The 19,131-nt window shown below is 38.7% G+C and overlaps 2 protein-coding genes and 1 long non-coding RNA gene across 8 annotated transcripts in view; 2 read left to right on the top strand and 1 right to left on the bottom strand.

Moving 5' to 3' along the window:
* asic4b (acid-sensing (proton-gated) ion channel family member 4b) overlaps positions 1-19,131 on the bottom strand; it is a 750,743-nt gene that overhangs the window by 276,468 nt on the left and 455,144 nt on the right. The window lies entirely within an intron of this gene.
* Positions 1-19,131, top strand: part of fmnl2b (formin-like 2b) — a 59,153-nt gene that overhangs the window by 36,117 nt on the left and 3,905 nt on the right. The window contains exons 14-27 of one of the 6 annotated variants that reach the window (XM_009302259.5): positions 1,287-1,641; positions 4,257-4,454; positions 4,796-4,816; positions 4,969-5,093; positions 7,084-7,286; positions 7,393-7,627; positions 8,601-8,669; positions 8,760-8,840; positions 8,926-9,055; positions 12,184-12,347; positions 12,443-12,544; positions 12,626-12,727; positions 17,505-17,628; positions 17,862-17,977. In XM_009302259.5, the coding sequence (XP_009300534.1) occupies positions 1,287-1,641; positions 4,257-4,454; positions 4,796-4,816; positions 4,969-5,093; positions 7,084-7,286; positions 7,393-7,627; positions 8,601-8,669; positions 8,760-8,840; positions 8,926-9,055; positions 12,184-12,347; positions 12,443-12,544; positions 12,626-12,727; positions 17,505-17,628; positions 17,862-17,953 (2,001 nt within the window). In that variant the 3' untranslated portion in view covers positions 17,954-17,977. Of the gene's footprint in view, positions 1-1,286; positions 1,642-4,256; positions 4,479-4,795; positions 4,817-4,968; positions 5,094-7,083; positions 7,287-7,392; positions 7,628-8,600; positions 8,670-8,759; positions 8,841-8,925; positions 9,056-12,183; positions 12,348-12,442; positions 12,545-12,625; positions 12,728-17,504; positions 17,629-17,861; positions 17,978-19,131 lie in introns of all 6 variants that reach the window. The other 5 variants (XM_009302262.5, XM_005165857.6, XM_073953774.1 and 2 more) reach the window with 5 other exon arrangements.
* On the top strand, positions 12,782-16,066 carry LOC141386201 (uncharacterized). Its single transcript, XR_012407699.1, has 2 exons — positions 12,782-14,132; positions 15,365-16,066. It is a non-coding gene; the product is annotated as an uncharacterized lncRNA (long non-coding RNA).

Raw genomic sequence — 19,131 nt, 5'->3', positions numbered from 1 at the left:
GTAGTGTCGCGGACGCAGCCCTAGATGCGGATATAACTGAGGCCGCGGGTGGTGAGGGTAGTGTCGCGGACTCCGCCCTAAACGCGGATATAACTGAGGGCGCGAGTGGTGAGGTAGTGTCGCGGACTCCGCCCTAAACGCGGATATAACTGAGGGCGCGAGTGGTGAGGGTAGTGTCGCGGACTCCGCCCTAAACGCGGATATAACTGAGGGCGCGGGTGGTGAGGGTAGTGTCGCGGACGCCGCCCTAAACGCGGATATAACTGAGGGCGCGGGTGGTGAGGGTAGTGTCGCGGACTCCACCCTAAATGCGGATATAACTGAGGGCGCGAGTAGTGAGGGTAGTGTCGCGGACTCCGCCCTAAACGCTGATATAACTGAGGGCGCGGTTGGTAAAGGTAGTGTCGCGGACGCCGCCCTAAACGCGGATATAACTGAGGACGCGGGTGGTGAGGGTAGTGTCGCGGGCGCCGCCCTCTGTATTCTGCTGCCCTAGGCAGCCGCCTAGGTCGCCTCTATGGACGCGGTGGCCCTGATTGTGTCTATTATAACTGAATTCTTTGTTTTAGTAATTCTAGTTTTCAGCTAATTACATTTCAGCAACATTTCTGTATTTAGAAAGTTTTTTCTCAGGTTTTTAAAGATGACAAAAATACCATTTTACACAAGTTCATTTGATTCTTTTCTTTCCCACTGTCTTGTTTTTCGGCAGTGGGTTTTTTTGTGTGTCTGCTGCATCTCCCATTTTTGCACTATGTGTGGCTTCAGTTAAAAAAACAACAACTCTGTGCTGAGGCACTCCAGAACCAAGACTGTTGATACAGTAGGTTATCTAGCAGCATAAAAAGCCCAGTGCACTGCTCTTTCCTAAAGTCAACAAAAAGGCAGTGCTGTGTGCCTTGCCTTTTCAGAACTGTAAAGCACGTTCAATGTCTTATAATTTTGTTATATTTAGGACCCTTGTGAAAATTAGATGGTGCAACTAGGTTAGGCTAGTTTTATTATAATTAGGACAGTTGACTATAACTTACTTGGATATATTAAACAATGGTAGTGTAAATAAATACCCTTTTTACCCTGTCAAAATCACCTAGTTTTAGAATTGTCTCTTCTAAAACTGTCATTCGATGTAAGGAACACCTTACATCCAAATGCAGAGCAGGCTTCATGTAAGGAACATTTGAATAAAATTATTAGATTCGAGGTTAAAACATCCCAGCATTAGTAATTCATTGTAAAATATGGAGTAAAATCATTTAAATGCTTAACGACCTCTACATAAACAGGCGGTGTACCGGGACGCCAGCTCGCAAGTTCATACTCTGCGACGGATAGTTCGGGAAAAGGATGAGACCATTCAGAAGCAATCCACACTGGAGAAGAAGATTCATGAGCTGGAACGCAGAGGCAGTCTGCAAATCCAGGTGAGGGGAGAGGGAGACGGGGAGGGAGATGTGTCTCCGCTGCCTTCGCCTCCTCAACCCATGGCTCTGTCCCCCTGTCCCGATGCCATGGCTCTGGCTGGAGCCTGTGCTGGAGCATCATACAGCTCTGCTAGCTCTTCTCAGACTGGCACGCTTCGAGCAATGGTTACTCCGCCACCTCCTCCACCTCCACCACCTCCAATGACAGATTCTTCTGGTAAGTTGTGCCGTCAACAAAAATTAAGATTCTGTTAAGTCATTGAAATGCTAACTAAATAAATGAATAAACTCTTAAACTGATGCAAGTTAGCAAACACTTGTTGCATGTCTGATCAAATGGAAAAATAGCAATTGCTTTGTTTTCTTGAGAATTATCAGAATAATTATTAGAATATCACATAAAACATTTGCATATAAAGCACATGAAGAGAATGACACTAGTTACACTAGTTACTATAGAAACTAGTGTAAAATATCAGTAATAAAAATGTAAACTGCTGCAAAATGGTGCAATTATAAATGTGTTGTGCCTTTTTAAAGACAACAGGCTTTAAAAAAAACAGCTGTTTTAGATGATTTGATGGAGATTTATTTAACTAATGAAAAACAGTCACAATAAAGCACACACATTTTTATTGATTCACTTCTCTCTTGCCATTTCCCTCCAGCAGTTATGCATAATTCAAAAGTGTGCAAAAAATAGATGGATGAAAACTAGAGGTCAATCAATATGGATTTTCTTTGGTTGGTGGAAATATTTTAAAAATCTGAGCAGCCAGTGGCCAATCTGTGATCCTAACTTTTTTTTCCTTGAAATTATTTTCTTTTTCCCCTTGTCTAAGAAAATTTATCAGGTAAATAATGCTTAAAGGGCTTCTATTTTACCCATTTTTAGAAGTCTTTGAGTCTTTGTTATCTGCAAAATGTCTCTCAAAATTGTCAGCTCAAAATACTCATTATGTTGTTTATTAAATAATGTACAATATGCCCATTTTAAGCTCAAAGCAAAGTGTAGCTGTTTTTCTAGCATGTGCTTTTAATGGCCCGTTTCCACTAAGTGGTACGGTATGGTTCGGTACGCTTTTATGGCCGTTTCCACTATCAAGGGGTACCTAAAAGGGAACCGTACCGTACCGCTTTTTCAGCACCCTTTGCAAAGTTTACCAAGAGTACTAAAAGGTGTAGCTAGACGCACAGCTGAACGCTATTGGTTTACAGAGATATGAGATATGCAACAGGCCAGAATGAAAACAAAGGAACCGCCATGTCTTAAATACACAGCCAAGAGATTACAGCATAATTATATATAAATATAATTACGAGCCATGGGCGACCTGAGCTCAAACAAACCTTGTCGTCATCTTGATGAACAGTCACAAAGCCAAGAAGAAGAGCAGATTTACGCTGTGCCCCGTAGTTTTTTACGAGCCCATCTGAAGCGAAAGTCAAGCAGTTTTGCTTTCTTGCTTGCACTCGCGTGCTAAAGAAACTTACGCGAAAAAACAAAGGAGAAACTGGAAAAAAGGAGCACATTATTTTTTCAGCAACCGCGAACAAACCGCCATGTTTAACTATTATTATATAGGAATGCTGTGATTCCCAACCTACTTATATAACTACTCATATAATAGCAATAACTAAAGAAGTAAAGTTCGTAGACAAACTACGGTGGCTTGAGAAAGCCTCGCCTGAAAGTTTGTAGTAGTATTAAAGTTTAAATAATTGAGGTAGTTTTTAAGAAGTTCGAAATAGTTGGCATAGATAGATAACTACATATATGTTAGCATGTTTGTTTTATGGATCGACATAGATATTTACTATTATGCTTGTGAGTATGTTTCTAGTAGGGGTTTGTATATTGTAAGTATGCATTGGTATATTGGTAGTATGATTAGTATGTTTGTTTTGTGGTATGGATTGGTGTGTTTCTAGTATGGATTGGTATGTCATTAGTGTGTTTCTAGTATGGATTAGTATGTTTAAAGTATGGATTGGTATGTTGTTAGTATGTCCAATGTAAAGTCAATGGCAGCTTTTTACAATAGAAGTGTATGGGACAGTTGCTAGGGTGCCATATGTGGTTGCTAGGGTGTGGTTAGTAAGATGAAATGTCATCAGTGATTGGAAGATTGGTGGAGTTAACTGAGCCCAACCGTAAGTCTGTATGACAGTCTGGCGTAGTTATGAGGTCACAAAGTTTGCTCCAATGTTAAGTCAATGGGACTTTTCCGAATTTTCCGGGACAGTTTTTGAAAAACCTTAATTCGGATCAGTTGGAAAAGATACAGCAACTTAATTCAGTATAGTTTGGAGGTTTGGAGTTAGTTTGGTGGTTGTAGTATGAATGCTCTAGGAGGAGATGTGTTCTTTAAATAGTCTATGAACAAGATGGAAGAAGATGAATAAGTTTATGTAGTATAACAGTTTGTTGGCTCTCAACCCACCTTAATAAAACTACTTATAGAATATAATACCAGTAATATATTCCTCCTAAATAAAAAAATAAAATAAAAGTATTATTTGTTTTAAATTTAGTCTCACTGCAGTCAAAAAACTAATATTACTATTTTTCTAAACCTATAGATTACACCACATATGCTAACTACATCCCCAACTTATTTTACCATGTTTTTATAGCCACTGAACTAAGATAATTATGCCAACATTCATTCTTACCACAAATGAATGCTATTTGCGGCTGTTGACACATTGAGTAGCAAAGTGTAAACATTCAAACCTAATTAGACCTTTTTTGTCATTACGTGTTTAAGTGGATCCAGATGTGCTCAAGCCTGTTGTCATCAGTCAGCACTGTCTCTTTATTTCCTCCAGTTCCCAATGGACCATCAGCAGCTCTGCCTCCACCTCCGCCTCCTCCACCTCCTCCACCGCCTCCTCCTCCTCCACCACCTCCACCTCCCGGTCATTCAATTGAGATCTCTGCTCCTTTACCTCCGCCTCCACCTCCATGTGCTCCTCCTCTGCCCGGCAGCGGCACACCAACCGTCATATTCAACTCTGGCTTGACAGGTATGTATATGCAAATGTGGGTCTGTGATTGCAGATTTGCTTCTTAATACTCTGTTTTGATTCTTTATTTTGTTTAGCTTAACTGCATTACCGGGCAAAAGTTTGGAATAATAAATTGAAAGATTTTTTTTAAATATATTTTTTCTTTACAAAAAACAAAAAAAAAACATCAAAACTTCTTTATATCCAAGCTTTCGCCTAGCTTTGTATTTGTCAAATCTTCTTGTTCCGCATTTCTTGGCACTTACAAACATTTTCTGCTTTCTCTTCCTTGACCTTTGTGCTTTATAACTCTCTAAACATTTGTTTTTATCTACTCTCTTTTTCTCCTGCCCTCAAAGATGGACCAATCAAGCTCTTCTGTAGGTTTCCATGTGTTTGTCATGGCTTCCATTTACTGTCATGATATAATTTTGTGCCTTTCTGCTTAACACACACAAATATTCTTGTAATTGCATTAATTTTGATGTAATGTTTTTGTAGTCACAGTCCCTTTTTTTATTTTCATTGGCAGCTGTGAAAATTAAAAAGCCAATCAAAACGAAGTTCCGCATGCCTGTGTTCAATTGGGTGGCTCTGAAACCAAATCAGATCAACGGCACCGTCTTCAATGAAATCGATGACGAAAGGATCCTAGAGGTATGCGTGAAATGTGTGATCTTTGCCAACTCATGCTTGTATTACACCACTTCTACTTCATTATTACATTCTGGGTCACTGATTCATATATATTATGATGATGCCAGATGGTGTTTATTGTCGAGTTTAGTGTCAGCACATTTAAAAGTCATTCTGCAACTGTTGTCATTCAGTCTCAGGTACAAAAAGTAAAACATAAAAAGCCTATCATGGCTGAATGTACTTCAATAGTCTGATGTATTTCGAGGTGGAACGGGTTGTTAAATGAGGAAATATTTAGGGTGGGATTCCATTTTGTGCCTCTGTAATTGATTATATAATGAAAATGGGCAACATAGGCTCATTCTAAAAACGTAACCCTATTTGCATTTCTGGAAATCGTGAATTGTGTAGTGTTACAACCCCTGGGGATTCTAGGGGAGTGGGGTTGCACACTTAACCAATTATCTTGTTCAAGCAAACTCTCAAAGAGGATTGTACTAATTAACAACCACAAACAAGAAATGCTGTGCAAATAATGTGATTATTACAGGTGGTGACTAGTGAAGCAGTGAGTTTTTTCAGAAACTGCCAACGGACTGAAATTTGGATGAGATCATCCTTTTGGCATTTATCAAACTGCTTGGATGAAGGATTACTAAGAAAAGCTTCCAGATTAGACAATGCCATTTTCGAATTACAAGCTAGTCAGAAGCAAATAGACAAATCAGTAACTCACTCCTTTAACCCCTTCAGACCCTGCGTCCAATACAATGAACATCACGACATCCCTTTTTTCTGAAATTTAAAACATAATTTAGGTCTGAAGGGGTTAATACTACCTCTTGTATAACCCACAAAATAATTTGGGCACAAAAAGAATTGAGTATCATTAGAACCAAAATCCTCAGAAATAACTGTTGGGATGTTAATTATCCCGGACGAGCCCCCATGTGCTGTAGTGCTGTCCCAATTCTTAGGGGTAAATTTTGAGGCCCTTCCCCTTCACACTCAGTTTTAAGGGGCAAGAGGAAGGGGGAAGGGGTACAAAAATAGAATTGGGATTGGGCCGTCTTACTAAATTACACTAACTATCCAATTAACCAAAAATACACAGTGTCAGCATTGGTTGTACCAAGTGTAAGTGAACCAGCTAGTCAGGAACAGCAGTAGACAAAAACAAGGAAGTGAACTGGGGTGATAGAAAGAAAAACATAATGAGACACTAATACAAACATAAAAAAAACAATACGTGCTGGCACGTAACGTGTAGTTAGAAGTATGCATGGTCGCATTTTGTCTTTAAAACAAATGCTATGAGGCAGTATGACGCTATTCCTTTTCGTGCGTTGATGGACTTGACAGAGAGGACTTGACCACAACGACGGGATTCAAGTCTGACAACGAACGTTTCTAGAAAGTGGGTAAGACAAAAACAGAAGCCAAAAAATAAAATAAACAAGTAAAACAACAGGGTGAGAATGTGGTAAAATCTAAAAACATGGTAAAAATCAGGCGAGGGCTTTTCTTTTTCTGGATTGCTTTTTTAAAAATGTTGGTACGGTTTAGGTAAATGATTGAGTGGGTCAATTGGTTTTGAAACGGGTTTAGGGAAGGAGGTTGGTGGGTCAGACGATCACTCAGTCAGTCATTCAGTCGACAGCAGCCTCTGGTGGATTCACGCGAGAACAGCACGGGTGAATGGCACTCGCAGAGAAATTTGAGATCTCAAAAAGCATATACAGCGATCTCTGGTGGATTCGCGAAAACAAAAACTGCAAAAGAACTTACCTCCTGGGACGTATTTGGCACTCTCCAGAAATGTGTATAGCGGTACATTTTCAGAATGAGCCTGGGTTGTCTTAAAAGTATAGTTCATCCAAAAAGCTTTCTTTCTTTCTTGATATCTTGATATTAGGTTTGCAGTGACTTTGTGCACATTTTTGAACACCAAAATATTTTGTTTAATGATTTCTGTGGATAGAAGCTTAACAGATCTCTTTGGTTTTAGGATTTGAATGTCGATGAGTTTGAGGAAATGTTTAAGACCAAAGCCCAGGGCCCCGCCGTCGACATGACATTGCAAAAACAAAAGGCTCCTCAAAAAGGCCCCAATAAAGTATCACTGCTGGAGGCCAACAGAGCCAAAAACCTTGCTATCACGCTCCGCAAAGCAGGCAAGAGCCCTGAGGAGATCTGCAAAGCAATTCAGACGTGAGTTCCCCATTAGCCTTTACAAGCAAATAGCTTCAGGTTTTGGTTTGGTTTTGGGGTTGGCTTATTGAGTAGCGATATCACCAGTTTCTTTCATTTCCCACAGGTTTGACCTGCGTACGGTGCCAGTGGATTTCGTAGAGTGTTTGATGCGGTTTATGCCCACTGAGAGTGAGGTGAAGGTGCTCCGTCAGTATGAGCGGGAACGACGGCCAATGGATGGACTCACCGATGAGGACCGCTTCATGATGCTCTTCAGCAAGATTGAAAGACTGCCACAGCGCATGACCATCATGGCCTTCATGGGCAACTTTACTGATAGCCTGCAAATGCTCACACCGGTAAGATGGACAGAGAAGTTAAGCGATTGAGTAATGTGTGTGTACATTGTATTCCTCGTTTTGTGGGGATCAAATGTCCCCAAAAGTATAGCAATACCAGTCACTTTTTTGGTCTCAATACGAAAAACAGGTCTGGAATCACACAGAAAAAAGTATTTTGAAAGTGTGTACGTGGACACATAATTATAAAATGACATGGGTATAACCAAAGTCGCTTTAAGGCAAGTCATTTCCAGATGTTTGAATCACACAAAATATACAGAAACTTTCATCTGGTCCCTCTGAGTATGAGTCCCTCTCCCAGAGAATCCTCAGTCCATAATGATCAATGATTGGCTCCTGTACTGGAAGGCGGGGCTTTATTCGCCATATTGATCGTTACACTTTCCCTCATTCAAAACTATGAGTCTATTGTCTTTTGTGTTTTACAGTCTTTGGTATAACCCAGTTGTACTCTATAAAGGTGGTTTATGAGGACATTCCTTAATTAAGAATGCTTAAAAATCACACATAACAGGGTTTTTTGACATTCAAAATTTGCTACAGGTTTCGTGTGAGGGTTTAGGGATAGGGTAGGGCCAAATAATAAGCGTTTTTTACAGTATAAAAAACTTTATGCCTGTGGAGAGTCCTTATAAACCTTATGTACAAGTGAGCATGTGTGTACAGGTTTATGTAGTTTACAGGGACATAAAGCTGTATAATGGCATGGGTATGACTGTGGTAATGATATGGATATGGGTGTTGTACTTTCCATTAAGGTGGTTTATGGAAAATCATACATAATGAGGGCTTTTGACATTCAAAATTTGCCACAGGCTTCCTCTGAGGGTTGGTTTAGGGGTTGGGCCAAATAATAAGCAGTTTTTACAGTACAAAATACATTTCATGAAGTGTCCCTGTAAACCATGTATACAAGATTGTGAGTCTGTGTGTGTTATTTTATTTATGCATTTATTTACTTTTTCTACAGCAACTTCATGCTATCATAGCTGCATCTGTATCAATCAAATCATCACAGAAGTTAAAGAAAATCCTTGAGGTAAGTCACGTTTATAGAACACTGCAACCAGGACTCTTGCCGTTTTACATGTCTTTCTAATTATAAGTCTGTATGTTCCTGTAATCTCAGATCATTTTGGCCTTGGGAAACTACATGAACAGCAGTAAGAGAGGAGCTGTTTACGGCTTCAAACTTCAGAGCTTGGATCTGGTAACTACTGGAACTCATTCTATGCACTGCCTTTTTTCTGAAATATATTGTTTAATTATAACCCTGTATTGTGTCTTGCCTTTAGCTGTTGGAGACCAAGTCAACAGATAGAAAACAGACCCTTTTGCACTACATAGCCAATGTGGTGAAGGAGAAATATCCCATTGTGAGCATTTTCTACAATGAGCTGCACTACATCGAGAAAGCTGCTGCGGGTGAGTGTCCACGCAGCCTCAGAATCTTTATTTTTAAATATAATTAATTTCAAATTAGGGTGGCAGGGCGCACTCTTATGGATAGGGTGAGGAGCTCTGACATTCGGGAGGGGCTTGGAGTAGAGCCGCTGCTCTTTCACATCGAGAGAAGTCAGCTGGGGTGGCTCAGACATCTGTTTCGGGTGCCTCCTGGACGCCTACCTAGGGAGGTGTTCCAGGCATGTCCCACCGGGAGGAAGCCTTGGGGAAGACCCAGGACACGCTAGAGGGACTATGTCTCTCGGCTAGCATAGGAACGCCTCGGAATCCCCCCAGAGGAGCTGGAGAAAGTGTCTGGAGAGAGGGAAGTCTGGGGTTCTCTCCTAAGACTGCTGCCCCAGCGACCCGGCCCTGGAAAAGCGGCAGAAAATGAATTAATGAATTAATGAATTAATTTCAAATACTTTAATCGGAAAAGGTTTATTGTACTTATCAATCATTATTACTGTTAAATAAAACTATTAATAACAAAAACATTCATTAAATAGATTTAAATTACATTGATAACTAATTTAAATGAAATAAATACAAAAATGACTAACACTAGCCAAAATAAAAATATAGGCTACGTAAACAAAGACTCATTTACTAAAATCGTTAATATTAACATTTGTGTATCATTAGGGACATTTTTGTCTCATTCGTTTTTGCTTTTGTGATGATTATTGCCTGTGTTTTAACAAACAGCATACATTTGCCTACAATCAAGAAAAGATTTTTGCTGCTTGTTCAAACTACTTATTAAAAATCAACCCGATTCTCAAATTTTTTAAAAACTTAATTGTTTTATGTTTAACTCACATTTGTAAAAATAATTAAGTTATTTTTGTCTGTGTGGAGTTTGCATGTTCTCCTCATGTTCGCGTGGGATAGTCCAAAGATATCCAAAGTCCAAAGATATGTGGTATAGGTGAATTGAGTAAACTAAATTGGCCGTAATGTTTGTGAATGAGAGTGTATGGATGTTTCCCAGTACTAGGTTGCAGCTGGAATAACTTGCCGGTTCATTCCGCTGTGGTAACCCCCTAAGAATAAAGGGACTAAGCTAAAGGAAAATGAATGAATGAACGGATTAATGAACGAACGAACGAACGAATGAATGAATGAATGAATAACCAAATAAATGAATAATCAATTTGTGTTGGGAGAATATGAAGGAATTATGTGAATGCTGGTATTTTTTACAGTATAAGTGGTGTATTTTGAAATTTTATTGGTACCTTAAATAGTTCCTCTCAAAAACTTCTAAACAAAAAACTGCCCATATTGAAACTCCTTAAAACTGCAATATTTCATCCATGTGCCATTTAAGCAAAAAAGTCATACATTATTAAACAGCTTCCATTTTGTCTGCAATGCTTTTTTTTAATGTAAAAATATTTTGGCACATGCATTCAGGTCCTGGAGGGCTGGTGTCCTGCATAGTTTAGCTCCAACTTTCTCCAACACACCTGCCTGGACGTCTAGTATACCTAGAAAGAGCTTGATTAGCTGGTTCAGGTGTGTTTAATTAGGGTTGGAACTAAAAAATGCAGGACACCGGGCCTCCAGGACCGAATTTGGACACCACTGCTGTAGAGCAAATATTACTGTTGTTTTTTTCTTGTAATTATAATTATGTATGTTGTTATGCATATCACAGTTTTTTTCTGTTTATAGATTTAGTATATAATAAAACATTATAATAAAAGTGGCATTATGTAAACAAACTGTAATTTAGATTTCATCATTCATTTTCTTGTCAGCTTAGTCCCTTTATTAATCAGGGGTCGCCACAGCGGAATGAACGGCCAACTTATCCAGCAAGTTTTTGCGCAACGGATGCCCTTTTAGCCGCAACCCATCTCTGGGAAACATCCGCACACACTCACACACACACACACACACTTATACACTACGGACAATTTAGCCTACCCAATTCACCTGTACCACATGTCTTTGGACTGTGGGGGAAACCGGAGCACCCGGAGGAAACCCACGCGAAGGCAGGGAGAACATGCAAACTCCACACAGAAACGCCAACTAAGCCGAAGTTCGAACCAGCAACCCAGCGACCTTCTTGCTGTGAGGCGACAACACTACCTACTGCGCCACTGCCTTGCCCAACTGTAATTTAAATGTCCTTAAAATCAATCAAATAAAATTTGCGGTTAACATCAGGGCTAATGCTTGTAAAGAAATGTATGAAATCAGTGAACACTCAAAGTAGGTTTACTGTTTGTTCAAACAACTTATTTAATATAAGCTGAAACAACACAATTATTTAGTTGTTTTTTGACCATTTATTTGTTTTATGTTCAAATATTCCATCCACTTAAATTTGTTAAAACTAATACGTTAACTCAATTCTTTCAATATGTCCAAACACAAATCAATTGTGTGAAACTTAGAGAATGAAAAAAAGCATGTTATATTTTATAACTATATTATTTATAATTTTTCGTCCTCAATGGATCTATGTAAAAAAACTAAGTGATATAAAAGCATTAAAATACGTTTTAAATTAATAACAAATACACTGCACAAAACGCATTTCTTACTTAGAATTTTTGTCTTCTTTCTAGTCCAAATATCTAAAAAGTCTTATATCAAGAAGCATTTTCTAGGCAAGCAAAACATATTGTCTTATTTTCAGAAATAATATGCCAAAATTAGGTGAGTTTTTCCTTAAAACAAGCAAAATAATCTGCCAATGGGGTAAACAAAATAATCTTATGTCAAAAGGAATAACAGGATTATTTTGCTCATCTCATATTCTTGTAAATGAGCATTTTCTTTCAGGCTCCCTTGATTTTGGCATATTATTTTTGAAAACAAGACAATATGTTTTTCTTGCCTAGAAAATGCTTCTTGATTTAAGAATTTTTAGGTATTTGGACTAGAAATAAGACAAAAAATCTAAGTAAGAAAATATTTTTTTGCAATGTACTTCAAATAAACCATGACAGGTATACGTGATTGAGTATTTAAAAACATTAAAACAACACTGTTTTTAATGCGTGCAGGTAGAAATATGAAGAGTGATTGTACTGTATTACGCTACAGAATGTCAGTTTTTGATGGTGGATCTCATTAACCTCATGTTGCAGTCTCTCTGGAGAACGTTCTCCTGGATGTGCGAGAGCTACAGAGAGGTATGGATCTGACTAAAAGAGAGTACAGCATGCACGGCCACAACTCTCTGCTCAAAGACTTCATCCATCACAACGAGGCCAGGCTGAAGAAGCTCTTGGATGATGCTAAAATTGCACAGGTAGCAAAAAAAATCTTTTCTATACGTATTTATGATTGAATATATTCGCTGGTAGTTGGACCAGCATGATACACGTGGCTTGCCTGTGATTTCAGGATGCCTTTGACGAAGCTGTTAAGTTTTTCGGGGAGAGCGCCAAGACCATGCCACCCTCTGTGTTCTTCCCTGTGTTTGTTCGCTTTATCAAGTCCTATAGGGTGAGTCTGGGAAACACCAGTATTCAAGACTTTCTAGTTTATACAGGGACAAGGTCTAATATGTGCGATTGTTGTTTTTAGCAAGCGGATGAAGAGAATGAGCTGAGGAAGAGGCAGGAGCAGCTGATGATGGAGAAGCTTATGGAACAGGAGGCCATGATGGAGGAGCAAGAAAGTCAACAGGTAAGATGAGAACTAAAAACCTGAATTGATCAAACTGAAAATCAATCTAAATGTGAAACTGATACAGTTGAAGTCAGAATTATTAGCCCCCCTAACTTGTTGGCCCCCTGTATATTTTTCCCAAATTCTGTTTAACAGAAATATTTTTTTAACACATTTCTAAACATAATAGTTTTTTTATTTTTGTCTTTGCTATGATGACAGTAAATAATATTTTACTAAATGTTTTTCAAGATACTAGTATTCAGTTTAAAGTGCAATTTAAAGGTTTAACTGTTAATTAGTTTAACTAGGCATGTTACGGTAATTGGCCAAGTCATTATATTACAATGGTTTTCTTTTGCAGACAACAAGGTTATTTTATATAACGAAAATGAGTCTAGGCAATAGCCTAGTGTTTAGCACGCTGACATATGGTGCAGTAGCACTTCAGGGCGTCCTGAGTTCGAATCCCGGCTCGATGACATCTCCCGACTCTACCCCCTCTCTCTCTCTCCTACTTTGTTTCCTGTCTAAAATACTGTCCTATCCTGTCAATAATGCCAAAAATAAATCTTAAAAAAAAAAGATAATGAAAACGAACGAAAAAACGAAAACTAAAATGTAAAATAATTGTCGTTAACTGACATAAAATAAAAACAAGTTTGTTTTTTTTTTAAACTAGAACTAAATGAAACTGTATTGTGTACATACAAAACTAACTGAAACTAACTAAAATTATAGCAAAACCTCTTTCGTTTTCGTCTTTGTAAATGTATTTAATACATAATCTTACTGTAAGCCTTTTAGAAGTACATATAATTCACGCTGCAGGTGTTTGACCCGTACGGCACTTCATAGTCTGTAGTCCTGCTGCCATTGGCCAGATCGATCCGGTTCTCCTCCAGTCATCCTCGCTGTTGCTCCCGCGACAAAAAACAACGAGTGGACATGACAGCAGCATGTTATCAGCATTAAATACAGACACTTAAAACTATTACTTTAACACATTTGTGACCAATAAGGTTTTATAACATTTACATTTGTGACCAGCAGGTTTTCCCTGCTGAAAAATCCAGCTTAAACCAGCCTAGGATGGTTGACTGGTTTTAGCTGGTCGACCAGCCTGGTTTTAGAGGGGTTTTGGCCACTTCCAGGCTGGTTTCCAGCTATTTCCAGCCTGGAAACCAGCCTGGAAGTGGCCAAAACCCCTCTAAAACCAGGCTGGTCGACCAGCTAAAACCAGCCAACCATTCTAGGCTGGTGTAAGCTGGATTTTTCAGCAGGATTATTTCTGTATCGCAAACAAATCTTTTTAACTGGATCTTCTAAGTAAACCGGTTGAACTAGTTCACCAAACTGAATAATTTGAAACGATTCACATCTCCAGAAAGCACTTATCCACAAACTACTTACTTTTTAAAGGGTCACGAAACACCAAAACACATTTTTTGAGCTGTTGACAGTCGTATATGTGTCCCACACTGCTAAAAACACTATTAGGACACCTATATTTCACTAAAAAGTGTAAATTGGTTGTTTTTGCGTTATTTTAAGCAAATTCGTACTTCCTGTTTGAAACAAATTTTTGAAGCTGCGTCACGGTCATGACATAATAGCCTGTATTCCAGCGTGCAGACTAAACGTCTGTGCCAGAGTGAGTCTTATTACATCTTACAGTGTGTTGCATTAATGCATGAGTAAGGCTTGGTTCAAACCAATCAGCGCGCTCTATTGTGCAACTTCATTAATATTCATTACTGTCACAGTGTAGACGGCAAAGACGCCACGTTGTGTTGGCAAAACAAGCGTGAAGTGTTGCTTTTATAGTTTGCTGCAGTTAAGTTTCGTTTTCATTTTCTCTCTGTGAGAGCGCAGACTCACGCGTGGATTAACAGTGTACGCGACGCTCGACAACAATAACTTACGTGTCTAAGGAGGATTATTGTTTACCTGAGAGCTGTTCTCATCTGCAAACGCTGAGATCCAGATTTGCTTGTAGTCTCCTTTAAATAAAGACGCGGCTCTAGTTGCTGGTGATTGTCCTGTCTCTACAGATTTGGTAAGTGAGCGACCAGTGCTCTTTGTTTATTCAGTTCGTATTTTATTCGTATCAAACAAACTATTGCACCGAGTGCAATAGTTAGCACTAACAGTTACAACCAAACTATAACCTCGTGTTGGATTTTGTGACCGGAATAACACACACGGCTTTCTGACGCTACCTGCCGTGTGTATCTAAGTTTCCGGGAAATGCTGAGTTTTTTTTCTCTCATTCGCCGTGCGGTATCAAACATTGTATGAAAAATACACGCCTAGAGCAGTTCCTTGAATCAAATATCACGTTTGTCGGGAGGGACATTAATGAATTCCCTGAATGAAAGAGCCAAACTGCAGTTAAAGTCCACCATTTAATAATTTGGCAAATAATTCGACTACAGATGTCCATGTAAACACAGTCACATTGTCTGCTGTGGGTGTGTGTTTTGACTCTGAAATTCAGCGCGCCCAAATAGACACTCCCATACCAAGCCGCTTTTCTTTTTCCGACACTCCCCCCTAAACAAAGCTGGACACACCCACTTTTCTGACTTTTTCCAAAGTAGAGGTGTGAAAACACACTGCTGAAACGAGGGGGTTTCATGGCCCTTTAACAAGCCTAATACCCCCCTCTAACTCTAAATAATTCAATATATACTCTTATTCAGTTATTAGACCAGTAATGTTACACTGAGATTAAACTTAAGAATCGGTTAACCGATAACACTGCGCATGTGTGATTCAGCGAACCAAACACAAAGAGTACATGACAGCCTGCTGTGACTGAACTAAACTTGAACAACTGCAGCGCGGGTAAACCGAGGGCTTAAATGAGAGAATCTGTTGAAAAACGTAAGTTGATTTCATAACAGAAAATCGTAACGGAAGTTAAATAAGTGAATCATGCTTCAGTTGGGTTGCAAAACTTTACTGTAAGACATTTTTCAGATCACGGTGATGTTTTAACTGACTGAAATTACTATCGCTGACTACATAATGTTGAGTCATCCGCGTTAAAGATCTGAACTTCCCATCACTACTGTGTATCTAACCCCAGAAGCAGCCTTGCACACATATTGTACTTAAGGCTTCTATCCTGTGGGCTGTTGTATTTGAATTTGACGATGGGTAGATGATAGTGGTAGATGATAGTGTTTATGTGTCCTCTGAATACATGTTTCAAAAAATGTATAGCTGAGTTTTTATTATACAATATTTATTCTGTTAATTTTGAAACTTGCACTTAACAAATCCTTATTTAGAACAAAAACTCAAACTAATACTGAAACTAATAAAAACTAGTAAATCTGTATCTAAAAACTAATTAAAACTAACTAAATTTGAAAACAAAAAGCCAAATCCAAATAGAAACTAAAACAAATAAAAAAATACAAAACTATTATAACTTTGGCAGACAATTGAAAAAATATTGCTTGAGGGGGCTAATAATATTGACCTTAAAATTGTAATTTTTAAGAAGTAAAAACTTTTAATACTGTGAAAAATGTCTTGCTCAGTTAAACATCCAACTTGGATTCTGAAACGTAGCCCTATATAAATTTATGGAGATCGCAAATTATGTAGCCAGAAGTATGTATTTCGTCTTTAAAACGAACACTCTAGGGCCGTATGACACCGTTCTATTCCACTTACCTCATTATCAACGCAGCTTTCCCGCTGTTACCAGTTTGTTCAGTGGCTCGTCATGTACGTTGGCGGACTCGAGACGCAGAGAGCAGTTGACCATGATGATGAGGCAACAGCAAAGAACGGTTCCAGAAAACTACTAAGACAAAAACAGAAGCCAAGAAATAAGTTAATCAAGTAAACATTGAGAGGGGGACACGATGGCGCAGTATGTACCTCTGTCACCTCACCTCATAAGCTAAAATAACCGTAGTGGATGAGTGGGATTGCAAGAGTGTATGGGTCTTTCCCAGTGCTAGGTTGTGGCTGGAAGGGCATCTGCTGCATAAAACATCCGGAATAAGTTGGTGGTTCATTCTGCTGTGGTGAGCCCTGATTAATAAAGGTACTAAGGCCGAAAAGAAAATGAATTAAAGTAAACAACAGGGTGAGAATGTGATAAAATCTGAAAATGTAGCAAAAATCAGGCAAGGGCTTTTCTTTTTCTGGATTGCTTTTGAAAATACTGTCGGTTGTGTTTAGGGAAGTGGGTGGGTGGGTCAATTAGTGCTTTTAAAAATACTATTGGTTGGGTTTAGGGTAAGTAGAGGGTGGGTCAGTTGATCAGTCAGTCATTTAGTCAGTCGACAGCGGTCTCTGGTGGATATACGGGGGAACCGCAGGCACGAATAGCACTTGCGAAAGAAATTTGAGATCTCAAAAAGCATTCACAGTGCCCTCTAGTGGATTCGCAAAAACAAAAACTACAAAAAAACGTACCTCCTGGGACATATTTGTCGATCTCCAGAAATGTATGTAGCGGCTACACTTTTAGAATGAGCCTGGGTTGTAAATATCATTTGGTAAATATTTTAAAAAGAAGAAAAATTCAAATAATTTTAAAAAGAAGGACGAATAATTTTGACTTCAACTATACATACATAAATCAAGATAAATGAATATCATTAACAAGATTTTTAATTGAATCAAATGTTATAATATTTGTGTTCATAGCCCAATCTAGAGTGCACTATAATGTACATTAAAGAAATATTGGTAAGTGTGAAGATTACAGAAAAGCTTTGTGCATTAACTGGATGTTCTTTCCACTTGTATCATGCCCAAACACCAGTCGCCGTCTCACAAGGGTAAGCGGCAGCAGCAAGAGCTTATTCACGAGCTAAGAAAGAGACAAGGCAAAGACAGCCGCCTTGTTTATGAAGGCAAAGATGGAGCCATCGAGGACATCATTACGGGTAAGAGCCAAAGCCAATTTCATCTTGATGTACATACGACGATTGAATCTGTTTTCCTAAGTGTATATCATTCTTGTTATTTTGATAGTACACGTAGAGTAGCAGTAGATGCTATGCTGCTTAGCATTACTAGAGTTTAGAGGCTTGAAGTTTGTGTCTAATTCTGAGCCTTTTTTCTAAAGCTTGTAGCTTTTGGTGTTTCTGTGTTGTGATTGGCTATTGTTTTGCTGCAGTGCTGAAGACCGCCCCTTTTACCGCTCGATCAGCCAAACGCGGCTCGCGGTTCTTCTGTGATCCCGCTCTCTCCGAGGACTTCCATTACTAAACTAAACTCTGTCCCCTCAGAAAGGTGCTTTTATGTCCGTCTGTTCTTCGCTCGTCTTCTAGTCATTCCCTCCATTTCTTCATCTATATCTGTTTCTTCTTTATGTATTATTCACATTGGTAAGGGTGAATTTTCTACATGAAAATGCTTGCATCTCATTTTTCCATTTCACATTTCACAAGTCTAGTCACTGATTCCAAAAAAAATAATAATTCTCCCATTAAGAAGTTCTAATATGATTTCAAACGAAATGTGTGTCTTGATAACCACCTTCGGTATAATGTGACTTATAAGGATGCACCAATCAAATTATGACTCATATGATAACAGATTAATAAGCAATATCAAAACTATTTCATATTTTCTAAATAAATGTAATGTAAAATGTCAAAAATTAAAAGCAAAAATTCAACTATTCCATTTTTTCTAAGTAAATGTAATGCCTGTAACCCGGGGTGTGACACTGACAACCGAGGTGAGGGTCCACATGCAGGTTTATTAGAATCGTCAGGCAAGCAGTGGTCAAAACTGGGGTAAACAGATGTACGAGGGCAATCCAGAGTCAAAGTCAAATTAACAGGCAATAGGTCACAGGGGCAGGTAGCAAACAGGAGGAAACAAATAAACGCGGCAAAGGATCAAAACACGGCAAAGACAGACAAAGGAAACGCGTTTTAGTGTCACTGTAGCAGATAACAAGACTCAGCCATGGGAATGAGTGAGTGTGCTGTTTAAATAGTGTGTCTAATCAGTCTTTGACAATCCTCAGGTGGAGCGAGTGTAATCAGTCAGAATCTATAACATGTGTGTGAACAGAGTGCATGTATGAAGTTGTAGTCCATGAACTGGCTGATTTGTAGTTTGTATGAATGTGAATGTTTTCCAGCGACCTCTGGTGGTTAGAGATCGCTGGTGATCATGACAATGCCTCAACCTAATTTAGATTCTGCTATATGAATAATGGGTCACACTTTACAACTAGGTTTCATTAGTTTATGTATTTACTAAACTGAACTAATTATAAACGATACTTGTACAGCATTTATTAATCATAGTTCAACATTTTTTAATGCATTATTTACATCCAAATTCATGCTTGCGTTAACATTAGTTAATGCATCGTGAGTTAAAAGTGCAGTAGGTGCTAACCGCTTAGCATATTAGCTTTGGACGGCGGA

This window comes from Danio rerio, chromosome 6 (assembly GCF_049306965.1).
Source record: "Danio rerio strain Tuebingen ecotype United States chromosome 6, GRCz12tu, whole genome shotgun sequence".
Classification (NCBI taxonomy): Eukaryota; Metazoa; Chordata; class Actinopteri; order Cypriniformes; family Danionidae; genus Danio; species Danio rerio.
The sequence above is the reverse complement of the archived record's forward strand: the minus strand, read 5'-3'. Positions and strand labels throughout refer to the sequence as shown.